The 15,904-nt window shown below is 34.3% G+C and overlaps 1 protein-coding gene across 1 annotated transcript; it reads left to right on the top strand.

Moving 5' to 3' along the window:
• The first annotated feature begins 62 nt into the window (after positions 1 to 62).
• Positions 63 to 1,868, top strand: LOC111385300 (zinc finger MYM-type protein 1-like). Its single transcript, XM_023009683.1, has one exon. It carries the CDS (start codon positions 63 to 65, stop codon positions 1,866 to 1,868), a length of 1,806 nt encoding a protein of 601 aa, XP_022865451.1.
• Positions 1,869 to 15,904: the final 14,036 nt, after the last annotated feature.

The raw sequence follows: 15,904 nt of genomic DNA, 5'->3' as shown, positions 1-15,904 counted from the left end.
GAAGAACATATGTGCAACGGGGTCCTTGTCAACCTCGCAATCATGAATTTCCACCCACAAGGATGGCTAACAAAGATAGGCGATTTTGTGTTTCATGGTATAATGAGCATCCTAGTTGGTTGGAATACAGTATAGAAAAAGATGCTGTATTTTGCTTTTACTGTTATCTTTTCAGCTCAAGTGGTGGTTCATTTGTTAATGGTGGATTCTCAAATTGGAAAAGGAAAGAGATTATCAGAAAACATGTTGGGGCATCAAATAGTGCACACAATCATGCTCGGGTCCTGTATGAATCATTTAAGAATCAAGAACAAAGCATTCAATCTTGTCTGTTTAAGCAATCGCTTCAAACTCGAACAGAGTATCGAATTCGCTTGAATGCTTCAATTGATTGTGTTCGATTTCTTCTACGACAAGGGTTGGCCTTTCGTGGACATGATGAATCTGACGATTCAAACAATCAAGGGAACTTTCTTGAACTATTACATTGGTTGTGTGATCACAATACTGAGATTAAGGCTGTTGCTTTGACGAATGCACCTGAAAATCTCAAATTAACATCACCTAGAGTTCAAAAAGATATTGTGAGTGCTATTGCTTCTGAAATTCTAAACGTGATTATTAAAGATATGGGTAATGGCTTGTTTTCTATTTTAGTTGATGAATCTCGAGACATTTCGGTTAAGGAGCAAATGTCAGTTGTCATTCGGTATGTGAAGAATGGGCGTGTATTGGAACATTTTATCGGTGTTATACATGTTTCGAGTACCACAGCTGTCTCACTTAAGGCTGGTATTGATCAATTATTTTCCACACATAGTTTAAGTATATCTAATTTGAGAGGTCAGGGATACGATGGAGCTAGCAATATGAGAGGTGAGTATAATGGTCTCAAAACACTTATTTTGAAAGAAAATTCAAGTGCTTACTACATTCACTGCTTTGCTCATCAACTTCAACTTGCTCTTGTAGCTGTGGCACAGAAACATCCAAAGATTGAAACTTTTTTTACTTCAGTACACAGATTGGTTAATGTTGTAGGAGGATCAGCTAAACGAAATGATCTTATTCGAGAGAAACAAAGACTGAATATTCTTGAATCACTTAATGTTGGTGAAATATCAAGTGGACGGGGTCTCAATCAAGAAACTACTCTTAAGCGTTCTGGTGATACACGTTGGGGATCTCACTACAGTTGCTTAATTAACCTGATTCTCATGTTCTCAACCATAGTTGATATTGTTGAGATGATTGCTACTGACACTACAAGTTCTGGAACAAGAGGTGATGCGTGTATTTTATTGGAATTGATGTTAAAATTTGAATTTGTTTTTAATCTACATCTCATGAGAAAGATCTTGGGAATTTCAAATGAATTGTCGAAAGCATTACAAAGAAAAGATCAAGATATTATCAATGCTATGAGATTGGTGCAATTATGTAAAGCACAGCTCCAAACCATGAGAGATGATGGATGGGATTCTTTTTTTGGAATGGTTTGTTCGTTTTGTGAAGCTCATGAGATAAATGTTCCCAATATGGATGATATGTTCATAACTCTAGGTCGTTCACGACGTGATACGGTGACAAATTTGCATCATTTTCGTGTGGAAATGTTTTATGCCATCATTGACATGCAACTTCAAGAGCTGAATGATCGTTTTTCTGAGCTAAACAGTGACTTGCTCCTTTGTGTTGCGTGTTTATGTCCAAATAATTCATTTGCTGCTTTTGACAAGAACAAAGTGATTCGACTATGTCAGTATTATCCCGGAGATTTTGATGCGACAGCTATTTTGGAACTCGAAGATCAACTAGATACATATATTTTTGACATGCGCATTGACGAAGATTTTAAAGAATTATAAGGCCTTGGTGATCTTGCACAGAAGTTGGTTGCGAAAAATAAACATGAAGTTTATCCATTAGTCTACAAGCTTGTGACATTAGCCTTAATTCTTCCCATGGCTACTGCTACAGTTGAGAGAGCATTTTCTGCCATGTCAATTGTCAAAAATCGTCTACGTAATCGAATCGGGGATCAATGGTTGAATGATAGTTTGATTGCATATATTGAGAAGGATGTATTTGACAATATTAAAAATGACGCAATTATGGAACGTTATCAAAATATGAGAACTCGTAGAGAACAATTGTAATAAGATATCAAATATTTAAATTTTTTCATCACCTTTTTGCTAAGTTCGACAGTGCCCCACTAAATCAAAATTTCTGCGTCCGCCACTGACAGTTGTAGTAAATCACAGCACGTTACAGCTTATTGGGGCCAAACGAAATCTAAGGCTCCATGCAGATTCTACTAACACACCGGCAACTTTTGAAATGTAATATCAATATTCGACATATATTCAATAATATAATAGACAAGATTTTCACTTTTTTTTTTCTTTCTTTCCAAATTTGTCTAGACATGCCCAATATATACTACATAAAAAACAAGCTAATATCGTTCGATCCAGTTGCGAGAAAATCTTTGCAATTTACATATGCAAATTAAAATGGACAAGAAGTAGAAGGAACAATAGCAGTTAAACTTGGTTTTGAAGTGAAACGACGTCCTCCTAAACTTGTGTTGTTCCCTCATGAATTTCTTGTTCTGGTTCCTGCTGTACTTCTGAGTTGGGGTTATCATCAATGTTTGGGGCAGTGATAATTATGTTTACATCAGGAATCGTAGGCAGAAAAAGTTTAACACTCAGTAAAACCCTCCTCCACATGCTAGAGATACAGGTGGAGCACAAAAAGAGCAGCAAAATTATGGGATAAATATACCAGAATACAACTTGTGGGAAGAATAGTGCAGCCAAGAAAGAAACCATTAGGGAGACTGAATAATTCTTGACTTGAATGCGTAAAAATCCCATATGGTGTGCTGGAGGTGTCAATCGGATTTCAATAGAGATGAAGGAGAAGACGAAGAAAAGCATAGCCAGAAACCAAAATTTCATCCATGTGGGACTATCAAATATTATAGAAAATGGATCCCATTCCCAGGGCATTGCTGTTTGTGATTTAAGAATGTTTATGAGAAAGAGGAAAGCATATCTAAGATCAAGAGATGACATTATTCTTGGATTAATGTAGTTTGCATTAATTTAAACGAGGTTTGATTGTTTCAGTTGCTTATATATAGATATCCAGGTCTTGGTCCCACTTGTTAAAGATGGTTTAATATTTGAATTTTGTTACTTGTACATAAAATAGTACATAAGTGGTTATCGAAAATGGTGAGGAGGGAAAAATCTGATGAAAAAGTTGACTATATTTTAAATTGACAAATGATAGAGTGTCATATGGACATTATACAATCCCTTATATAAATATCGATGTACATGCAGCAAGATCCTTAATATTTTGTTCTCTTTCTATGTAAGGATCTACACATAGTCCTTGGTCACAAGGCATGATCCCTGGTGCACTTGTAGTACTGTGAATATTCCATTATAATAATTATATGTTGGTCAAGAGTCAAATTGGCCCGTTACTGAGAGAAAATAACTTGACCAGATTCCCAAAAACATGTAAGAAGATTGTGAACTTACCATAAATTTGTTCTTTACTTATTTTTTGTTAGGATGAACTTGGTGATTTTAATTCTTCATCATACATATGTTGATAATTTGTATAACTTTGCATCTTTGTAATATTCTAGGTTGTGAAAATATATAAACTGCGAATAATCATTAATGTTATCCTTTAGAGGTTCTTAGAGACTTCTTAAAAATTGTTGAAACTTAAGAATCTATGTGTAATAGCAATATATCAAAATTTCAAGCAAAGCCTCGAGGAAATTTGATTTTGCAATAGGTTTCAACAATTAAACAAAAGCATCTATGTAGTTATCTAATGTTAATTATTACGGTAAATTTTATCGCGGATCTCTAACCTTTCATAAGCATTTGTTCCAATGCCATATCGTGTATCAAAAAGATTTCTATACTTTTATTTTAAATTAAAATCGCCCAATTTGCTAGTTGGGTTGGCAACGACTTTTGCCAATAAATTCATAAGCATTTTTTACGCTTAAGAAAAGTTAATTATAAGCCCTTCAAATGCAATTTATTAAATCTACGACTTTTGCCAATAAATTCATAGCAATAGAGAAAATACAGATAATTAATAATCCCTATTCTTGACATTGTTTGTTAGAGGTGTTATCAACTTAAAGTTGGGTGGATAAGATCTGCTGTCCTTGTCATCCAAATAAAAGGCGTGTATTTTTCTTCTTTAAGAACACGTGTCAAAGCCGTCTCAGGTTTCAATGACATGGAAAGTACCCGAAACTTCATTGCTTTTTCTCTGCAAGTGCAACAAAGCTTGACAACCAAGAATATATTAGGGCGAAGCTACATTTACAGGGGCGTGATTTACAGTCACCTGCCAGGAAAGACACAAGGTAGGTCCCACAATTTTTTTTTAATATAGGTGGGCCCCTCCGCACAATGAGGGGCCTGTAGGCACCCTGTGAAAGAATGCCCTGTACGCAGGGCATTCTCCAATATATTATCAAATCCCTATGGTCCTCTCAATTTTTTATAATGTTTGAAAAGTTGGACATGATCCGTCGGAAAACTAGGAATCAGATGCCAAAAATTTATTCCCTAAGAATCATAATGAAGTTTGATCAACGATATTGGATAACCATTTAATCAAGTACCCTTGACGTACAACTTCCAATCATGCTTGAGAATTGAGATGTGTGTTGAGAATTCATAAAAGAGAGAAAATATTAAGGGGGGTGTATTCAATTGGGACTTTTGAAAATTTTGATGGACTTTTTTTAAGTGATGACTTTTGTAGATTTCGTGGATCTTTTAAAGATTTGTATGGAATTAGTTGAAGTCTTTCGTAGACTTCTATGGATTTTCATTTTAAAATTTTGTAGACTTTTGAAGACTTTCATTTGAAATAGAATTCACATGGATCAGGTATGAGATTCTCACACACGAGATGTTAGTTCCCATAATTCCCCTTTTACTTTCACTTCTTCTTCCCATATAACAAAAAAGAATTTGAAAAAATAAAAATTGAAGACTTTAATTAAATAATTAATAATCAAAAGTATACATATATATAGGATTTAATATTATTAATATAGTATACTTTTAAAAATAAATAAAAAAATTAATATATTTAAATTTAATTATAAATTTTCATAATTTAATAAAAAATAGGTATTTTTCTCAAAAAATGAATGAAAAAAGAAAAAAAAGTTATAAGAATCCAATTTGATTTTTTTTTTTTATAGAAATAGAGATAAATAATAAGAGAGAGAAAGAAAAATAAATGGAATATAATAAATAAAAAAATAAGTTTTAATTATACATGTCCATAAAAGATTAAAGGAAAGAAAGATTGAAAAAAAAAAGTTTTTTTTTTTTGTGAAAGTCTCCCAAAATCTCGTGATTAATGAGAGACAAATTTTAAGATATTATATGAGTACTTTCTGCTTAAAAATTAGTACGTCAGAGCCTTTTATAAAAGTCTCTAAAAGTCATTAAAATTTGAATACCGTAAGACTTATAGAGATTTCTAAAAAGTTTTAATTGAATACACCGTAACTTTTAGAGACTTTTTAAAAGTCTATAAAAGTCTTAATTGAATACACCATGACTTTTAGAGAGTCTCAAAAATTCTCAATTGAATACCCCTAAACTTTTTAAATCTCAAAAAGTCATTAAAAGTTTCAATTGAATACACCCTCCTGATGTCGAATAAGTGTAGGTGAAACTACATAACTTGTAACCATGGAACTTTAAATGCAAATTAGTACTATTTATAAGGTTTTAGTTTGTCATTCTCTTGATATAATTTAGTACTTTATGGTTTACGTTCTCAAGTAAACTGCAATTATCTTAAGTATATTTTAATTTATATATACTGATATAATTCAGTGACCCTTCGCGTCCTTGATTTTGATGATTATATTGAGATTAATAAAAAGGGCTCGCAAGATTTGTCCTTACAAAAAATGAAATGAAAATGTAACAAACACCTCTAAAAAAGAGATTCTTTTAATTGAATCCTTACAAAATAGTTCCTGGAGAATCTAATAAATAACAACGATTATTTAGAATCAAGATGCAAAATTATGGCTTTGTAGAAGAACCATTACTAAAAACATGTCGTGCGCTTAGTGATCAAGTTATGGATGTTCCGCATCTAAACACCGAAAATACTAGGTTTTTTTATAGGCATAACATTTAACTTAATCACCTATGCTATGTTTGTGATATCACCATTTTTTGAAAAGAAAGTTACTAAAAGTAATTATTCTAATTCATCGTCCCGTCAAGCACTACTTCAACGTAACAGGTATGCCTTAAAAAGTTTGATTGCGAAAGAATGTGTATTGGATTAATAAACTTCAATTATTCTTATGACTTTCTCTCAAGGAATTAAAGATGAGGAAAAACCGTGTCCAAAAGCGTTAATCATATTATTACTTTAACGTAATGGCTGAGAATATCCGGGTCCATCACTCCATCCCCTTGTCGGCCATGTCTAAGAATTGTTTTATGAAAATTAGGCCCAATCAGAGCCCGTCCCCTTGTCGGCCATGAGCGTGGTTCTACTCCATGCGATTGGCAAGGTATTCATTCCCTTCCGTGTAAATATGGATTAATAGAATTTAGCTACACATTAGCCAAAAAAATCTTAGTTTCAATAACGGAAATGTCAATAATGTTTGATTGCACAATTTTCAAATGTTTTTCTTACGAGTTTGATTTGCAAATTCACAAAAGTTTATCCATCTTTTCTTCTAGACAAAATAAAATGAAAAAGTAAGCGAATGGATTAAAGATTTTGCTTATAGTAGAAAATATCTTATTATTCTTAATAAAAAAATTTATGAGTAAACATGTCGAGTCTATAAATAGTAACTATCTATCATCTGGTTGAAAATATATTTCATTGTTCTTAAGGTTTTTATAGATGCTTATTTAACATTGAACATCTCCTTCTCCATATGCTACACAACTTTCATTTTATACACTTTACCGTTTCATAAATGTAAGCGAAAGGAGTTCTTGAAGTTATAAGTTGAAGAACCATAAAGTAGTTATTATAGCCATCAGAATTATTCAGATGATTTTACTTGTTCACGAAATTCAATTCCAGAAGTACAAGTGTTGAAGAGTTCTCTCATTTTCCCTCATTTTCCAAGTTAAAAGCTATTTAAATCTTGAATTTATAAATTCAAAACCTTGCTGAAATCTTTCGGCTAAGCGAAAACAGATTTCATACTTATAAATCCTAAACATCATTTGAATTGTTACATGTAGTGCGTCCAATCCAAACAGATGTAATATGACCGAATCTTTAGTACACCAATCAATAAAATATGTCAAGCAAATACTGTTCAATATTATTGAAAGTTCATAGTGTACGTGTATATAAGTGCGTCTTATTGAAATTTAATCAACAAACTGTAAGTGTTATGCCCTAAATCCAATCGATTTAGGTTGTAAACGCTTTTAATATATTTGATGCATTTGATTTTGGTGAGATCTATTATTTATTTAAATTAATTTTGTGATAAATAATATTAAATAATAGAATCCGAGATCCAATTTTTAGGTAATCTGTTAATCACAAGGAGTTGTGATTGTGAGATACAAATTACATATAATTGGATCTTGAATAAACTATGGTCGTAAGTAATAACGAGATACGGATATTGTTAATACAGTTAGACCATCACGTGTGGCATTTCTTACTTGTGAAATAAGTAGCTGATCTCACGAGCTAAAATGTGGTGACACTTAAATGAACACGTGGATGTTTTGTTATAGAACAAAACATTGGAGACCCGCTAAGAGATTCCACATGGATAACTATTTGAGTGTCAGTGGTTAATCTCTAACGTTCGGTAGTGGAATTGGTCCTTTGACTTGAGGTCGTCATGGTACCTTATATGAGGACAGTCATACTTTGGCGGTGTTGGATGTTGCTCTGAAAGGAGCCGCTAATACGACATCATTCGGGTACGTCAATAATCGTATGAAAGTTGTGATTGATCAATAAAAGATTCGTCACTCTTAGATAGTAGGAGATTATGATCTGCGTTTCATTCAATTAAGTCGATGATGAAATCCTTGGCCAAGGTGTACTCATAAGTCGAAAAGGGGTTTTCGATTTATATTGAATTAATAGTGGACTGAAAGATATGATCAATGATCGAGATTGACACAATTCCATATCTCGTAATTGATCGGATCGTATTGACGAAGGGATAATAGTTTCACGGTAAATGAACGAATTTGGTTTTGTCATACCACGTGACATTTCCCGTCACATGTATTGCCCTGACACATTACTAGATGTCAATAAGGGACGGCGAGTGTGAATTGACGATAAATTAAAAGGGTGTATTAATTTATCAATTTTGATTAGATCAAAATAATATCTTACGACGTTAGACATCGTGGTCGAGAACCTAATGGGTCGCACACAAAAGAGAATTGAAAGATTGCAAATTGTCAATTAATTAATTTAACAATCGTTGGATAAATTAATTAATTGAATTTGTTATTTATATTCCCGAATTAATTAATTGGATTAATTAATTCACGGACCGGGTTTAATTAATTGGATTAATTAAACATTGGACCGGGCCGGGCCTGGTCCGTTTGAGTTTATATATATACATAGCTAGGGTTTGAGGTCCATAAGGTTTTCATTATTCTTGCTGGTACAAGAGAAAAACCCTAACAGTTGCAGTATATTCTCTGTGTGGATTTCATTGGAGGCTGGACAATTGGACAGCTGTGGGAGGCAGATTCAAGCTGCTGGAAAGGAATAACGTGAAGGAGTTTGCAAATTACAAGAAAAGGTATATTTCTTATCACAGTTTTTATCTAAATACAAAGTTGAATCCTGAATGGGAATTGAAATTTGTTAAATTCCGCTGTGCATATTTAAGTAAATTTCCTCCAGTGGTATCAGAGCTAACTTTGTATTTGTTAGGAACTGTTTAACGTGCTGATTAAATTAAATGTTAGTTCTTGAGCTGTCGGTTGTTAGTTCTCGCGCTGCAAACCGACAGCGCGAGGCACTGCTCCTGCAGCGGGAGGGTTTTGGTGGAGACGAGGGCCTCTATTGCAATTAATGTAATTAGGGGCCCCTGATTGCAATTACAAAAAAGGGGGTCAATTTGCAATTTTTAAATTAGGGACCTATTCTGTAAATTTTGATTTTGGAAGGGTCTGATGTTAATTTCAATTTGGGTAAATTTTGTAAAATTTCAAAAAAGGTTTTGATTTTAAATTTTGAATTATTTTAAAAATGAGTTTAAAATTAGATTTGACCCATACCCTAATTTTGACCCAAAATTAAAAATTTATTTAAAAAATTTGACGACTTTTATATTTTTGTTAAAATTAGATTTTAACTTAAATATTTAGTTTGACCCTTAATTGAATTTTATTATGTTTGGAAATTTTGTCCTAAATTAAAATATTAATTCAATTTTATTAGAGTTGGACTTTAATATTAAATTAATTAAATTTTGTTTTGAATTAGCACCACTTCCCTATGCAAATTAGTACTTAGAGTATGACTCTAATTTAATAATTAATTAAAATTCGATTTTGATTAAATTGCTTCACCCAATAGTTATGGATTTAGAGTTGGACTCTAATTCGAGATTTAGTTAAAATTAGATTTTAATTAAATTGGCCCGTCAATTAAATTAATTAATTAATATGATTAATTAATTGTTTAATTATCTCGATTCCAAAATTTTGATTTAATTTTGACGACTATAATTGCTAGATTTATGAGACATTGCATATAATATTAGATATTATACATAAGAAACATTTATGTGATGAATGTTTGTAGATGATTATGGACTCGACCATATGGATGTGTTGAATGGTTGATTTACTTCTTATTGTTGTTGTGGGCCTGCGAGCTCCTTATTAAATATTGAACCTGCGAGTCCGTTATTATTATTATTATTATTATTATGGGCCTGCGAGTCCGATTTCTTTTAAACTTGCGTGCCAACTAGTATAGGATACATATTGCAAGTTCGGCTAATTGGAGGTGCAAGAAGAGGTGGACACCATGGAGATGGTGTATTGGTATTGATCCAATAATGTAAAAATTTATCTTTTGTTGAGTATACTCAAGGAGATAAGTTTTAGAGGCATGTTAAGCTAACACATAAGATGTGTGAAGACAAAATAGTTGTCAGCTTAATGATCTGGGAGTTGTATGGATATACAATTGATAATAATATCTACTCAAATGTTTTATTAGGATTTGTTGAGTACACTCAAGATCTCGATACAACGAATGGGATCTCAACCCACTGTGAATCAAGTGTGGATTCAAATAATTTATGTATGAGGGTCATGAATTTATTTTAGACAGTGGGAGCACGTTTAATTAAAGTCCATATTGAATTTATGCACATGCATTATAATACATATTAATTCTATTTTTTTCGTCATTTACAGTTTTCGAATCATGAGTAATCATATGAATTTGAGAGGCATACTGGATGCCAACAAACTGACCAGACCAAATTTTCTCGATTGACACCGCAATTTGAGAATCGTTCTCAAGCATGAGAAAATTGGATATGTCCTTGAACAGTCCTTTTCAGTGGTGCCTACTGAAAATTTCACTCGGGAAGAGGTGGCTGCTTACAACAAACACAGTGATGACGATAACACTGCAGCACGTGTGATGCTTGTAGTTATGTCCCCTGAGTTGCAGAAGCAACATGAGGGTATGGATGCTTACACTATGATTTTTCATCTCAAGGAGTTGTATGATGAACAATCTCGTGTGGAGAGGTATGAGACCTCCAAACAACTATGCCAGTGCAAAATGGCAGAGGGATCATCAGTCAGTGCTCACGTGCTGAAGATGATTGGTTTTATTGAAAAATTGAGTTCATTGGGTTTTATCATGGATCATGAACTAAGTATTGACTTGGTTCTACAATCTCTGCCAGATAGTTATTCACAGTTCATTATGAATTTTAACATGAATAAGATCGAATGCACACTCCCTGAGTTGCTTAATATGCTTAAAACTGTGGAGCCCAATGTCAAGGCTAGCACTGGGCATGTCTTAGCTATTCATTCCTCCAAGGGAACTAAGAGGAAAATCAAAGGAAGTTTTAAGAAAAATCCAAAAAGGCTAAGGGCAATAACAAAGCAGTTAAAGCAGGCAAGGACAATACCAAATCTGATAACCCATGTTATCACTGTGGAGTGAAAGGTCATTGGAAGAGGAACTGCAAGGCTTACCTCGCAAGCTTGAAGGGAAAGAAGTCTTCTGAAACTTCTACTTCAAGTACTTTTGTTATCGAGGTTAATATGTCTACTTCATTAGCTTCTTGGGTATTAGATACTGGATGTGGATCTCATATTTGTATAAATATGCAGGGACTAAAGAGAAGTAGAGCACTGCAGAGAAGAGAAGTTGACCTGCACATGGGAAATGGAGCAAGAGTTGCTGCATTAGCTGTAGGGACATACACTGCCTTCAGACTTAGTATTAGAATTAGAGAATTGCTATTTTGTTCCCGCCATTACTAAAAATATTATTTCTATTTCGTGTTTAGACATGAGTGATTTTTCAATTAATGTTAAGAACAATCGTTGTTCGTTTTATAAAAGATGAGATCTTTTATGGTTGTGGTGTGTTGCAGAATGGAATTTATATTCTTGATACTGAGTCGTCTATTATGAATATAGAAAATAAAAGGCATAAAAGTGATAATCTAAATAAGACATACCTTTGGCATTGCAGATTGGGTCATATTAACGACAAACGCATTTTCAAGTTACATAAAGATGGATACTTAGGGTCAACTGATTTTGAATCATTTGACATATGCGAGTCGTGCCTGTTAGGCAAAATGACCAAGTTCCCTTTTACTGGAAAAGGAGAAAGAACCACAGAACTGTTGGGACTAATACATACTGATGTGGACCCATGTCAATAACTGCCAGAGGTGGTTTCTCTTACTTCATCACATTCACTGATGATTATTCTAGATATGGTTATGTGTATATGATGAAATTCAAGCATGAAGCACTTGAAAAGTTCAAGGAATTCAAACTTGAAGTAGAAAAACAAACTAGTAAAACTATACTCACGCTAAGATCAGATCGAGGTGGAGAATATTTAAAGGGAGAATTTTTAGATTATTTTAAAGAGAACGAGATTCTCTCGCAGTGGACTCCGCCATATACACCGCAACATAATGGTGTATCTGAACGGAGGAATCGCACTTTGTTAGACATGGTGCAATCTATGATGAGCCATGTAAACATCCCAAAATCATTTTGGGGTCATGCACTAATTGCTGCGTGCCACACACTTAATCGTGTCCCATCTAAGTCGGTCGACAAAACTCCATACGAGCTATGGAGAGGAAAAAGACCAAACTTATCTCATATGAAAGTTTGGGGCTCTGACGCTTATGTAAAGCGAAATGAATCAGATAAGCTTGAAGTTAAATCTGACAAATGTGTATTTGTGGGATATCCAAAGGAGACGATTGGATATCAATTCTATAATCCCGTTGAGAAGAAAGTGTTCATCTCAAGGCATGCCATATTCCTAGAGAAAGAGTTTATTCTAGGAGAGGGTAGTGGGAGCAAACTAGAACTTGAAGAAGTTCAAGAATCCACAGACACTGTTGACCAATTAGATGAACTTGAGTCTGATCCTACACCTGTTGGTGGACAGACTCTTGATCAGGATGTAGAGAACCATGAGGACACTCTAGCTCAGCGTAAATCAAGCAGGATCATTTGACCTTCCAGAAGGTACGAATTCACGATTACTAATCAAGTATTATTAATCGAGGATGATGAACCTACAAATTACGCAGAAGCAAAGTCAAGTGTTGATTCGAAGAGATGGCAAGATGCCATGGAATCTGAAATGGACTCAATGTATGAGAACAAGGTTTGGACCTTGGTCGACCTTCCAGGTGGGATAAAACCGATAGGTTGTAAATGGGTTTACAAGAAAAAGGTCGATGTGGATGGAAACGTCCACACATACAAAGCAAGGCTAGTAGCGAAGGGTTACACACAAAGACAAGGTATTGACTTTGATGAAACTTTTTCGCCTGTAGCCATGCTGAAGTCCATTCGAATTTTGCTTGCAATAGCTACATACCATGATTATGAGATATGGCAAATGGATGTCAAAATTACTTTCCTTAATGGAAACCTGCAAGAGGAGGTGTACATGACACAGCCTGAAGGTTTTGAATCCAGAGGAGCCAACAAAGTATGCAAGCTAAATCGATCCATTTATGGATTAAAGCAAGCCTTTAGGAGCTGGAATCTTCGTTTTGATGAAACAATCAAAATGTTTGATTTTATCAAAAATGAAGATGAACCGTGTGTTTATAAGAAAACAAGTGGGAGCGCAGTTGTATTTCTGATATTATATGTCGATGACATATTATTAATGGGAAACGACATCCCAATGCTTCAATCGGTAAAATTATGGTTGTCAAAGAATTTCTCCATGAAAGATATGGGAGAAGCAACGTATATTTTGGGAATCAAGATCTATAGAGATAGATCTAAAAGATTATTAGGTTTATCCCAATTTTCGTACATAGATAAAATCTTGAGAAGATTTAATATGGAAGAGTCTAAAAGAGGATAATGCCCCATGTCACATGGGATTTACCTCTCAAGAGATATGTGTCCTAAAACACATGATGAAAGGAGTCGCATGGACAAGATTCCTTATGCTTCGGCGATAGGATCTATCATGCATGCGATGCTATGTACATGACCAGATGTTTCGTATGCTCTAAGTGTTACGAGCAGGTTTCAAGCAAACCCTGGTGAGAAACACTGGATAGCGGTTAAGAACATTCTTAAGTACTTGATAAGGACTAAAGATGTGTTCTTGATCTATGGAGGAAATGAACTGAAAATTCAGGGGTATACTGATGCTAGTTTTCAAACTGATAAAGATGATAGCAAGTCTCAGTCAGGATATATGTTTACTCTCAACAATGGAGCGATTAGTTGGAAAAGTTCCAAACAGGAAACAACCGCTAATTCAACAACAGAAGCCGAGTACATAGCTGCTTCTGAAGCAGCAAAGGAAGTTGTGTGGATCAAGAAGTTCATTAATGAATTTGGAGTCGTTCCTAACATTGTTGATCCCATACCTTTGTATTGTGATAACAATGGAGCCATCGCGCAAGCGAAGGAACCGAGGTCTTAGCAACGATCCAAACATGTGCTAAGGCGATATCATCTCATCAGGGAGATTATACGAAAGAATGACGTAACGATAGAGCGAGTTCCCACAGATGATAATATTGCAGATCCACTGACAAAGCCGTTGTCACAACAGAAACATGATCGTCATGTGGATGCTTATGGTATTAGATACGTGAGTGATTGGATCTAGTACAAGTGGGAGTTTGTAAGTCTAGATCCAATCGATTTAGGTTGTAAACGCTTTTAATATATTTAATGCATTTGATTTTGGCGAGATCTATTATTTATTTAAATTAATTTTGTGATAAATAATATTAAATAATAGAATCCGAAGATCCAATTTTTAGGTAATCTGTTAATCACAAGGAGTTGTAATTATGAGATACAAATTACATATAATTGGATCTTGAATAAACCATGGTCGTAAGTAATAATGAGATACGGATATTGGTAATATAGTTAGACCATCACGTGTGGCATTTCTTACTTGTGAAGTAAGTAGCTGATCTCACGAGCTAAAGTGTGGTGACACTTAAATGAACACGTGGATGTTTTGTTATAGAACAAAACATTGGAGACCCGCTAAGAGATTTCACATGGATAACTATCTGAGTGTCAGTGGCTAATCTCTAACGTTCGGTAGTGGAATTGGTCCTTTGACTTGAGGTCGTCATGGTACCTTATATGAGGACAGTCATACTTTGGCGGTGTTGGATGTTGCTCTGAAAGGGGCTGCTAATATGACATCGTTCGGGTACGTCAATAATCGTATGAAGGTTGTGATTGATCAATAAAGGATTCGTCACTCTTAGATAGTAGGAGATTATGGTCTGCGTTTCATTCAATTAAGTCGATGATGAAATCCTTGGCCAAGGTGTACTCATAAGTCGAAAAGGAGTTTTCGATTTATATTGACTTAATAGTGGAGTGAAAGATATGATCAATGATCGAGATTGACACAATTCCATATCTCGTAATTGATCGGATCGTATTGACGAAGGGATAATAGGTTCACGGTAAATGAACGAATTTGGTTTTGTCATACCACGTGACATTTCCCGTCACATGTATTGCCCTGATACATTGCTAGATGTCAATCAGGGACGGCGAGTGTGAATTGACGATAAATTAAAAGGGTGTATTAATTTATCAATTTTGATTAGATCAAAATAATATTTCACGACGTTAGGCATCGTGGTTGGGAACCTAATGGGTCGCACACAAAAGAGAATTGGAAGATTGCAAATTGTCAATTGGTTAATTTAACAATCGTTGGATAAATTAATTAATTGAATTTGTTATTTATATTCCCGAATTAATTAATTGGATTAATTAATTCACGGACCGGGTTTAATTAATTGGATTAATTAAATATTGGATCGAACCAGGCCGGGTCCGTTTGGGTTTATATATATACATAGCTAGGGTTTGAGATTCATAAGGTTTTCATTATTATTGTTGGCACAAGAGAAAAACCCTAGCAGTTGCAGTATATTCTCTGTGTGAATTTCATTGGAGGCTGGACAATTGGACAACTGTGAGAGGCAGATTCAAGCTGCTGGAAAGGAATAACGCGAAGGAGTTTGCAAATTACAAGAAAAGGTATATTTCTTATCACAGTTTTTATTTAAATACAAAACTGAATCCTGAAT

This window comes from Olea europaea, unplaced genomic scaffold (genome assembly GCF_002742605.1).
Source record: "Olea europaea var. sylvestris unplaced genomic scaffold, O_europaea_v1 scaffold312, whole genome shotgun sequence".
Classification (NCBI taxonomy): domain Eukaryota; kingdom Viridiplantae; phylum Streptophyta; class Magnoliopsida; order Lamiales; family Oleaceae; genus Olea; species Olea europaea.
The sequence above is the reverse complement of the archived record's forward strand: the minus strand, read 5'-3'. Positions and strand labels throughout refer to the sequence as shown.

Bases quoted from the DNA above. Each gene is read 5' to 3' on its own strand.
- LOC111385300 (XM_023009683.1), top strand. From the start codon at position 63: ATGGCTAACAAAGATAGGCGATTTTGTGTTTCATGGTATAATGAGCAT.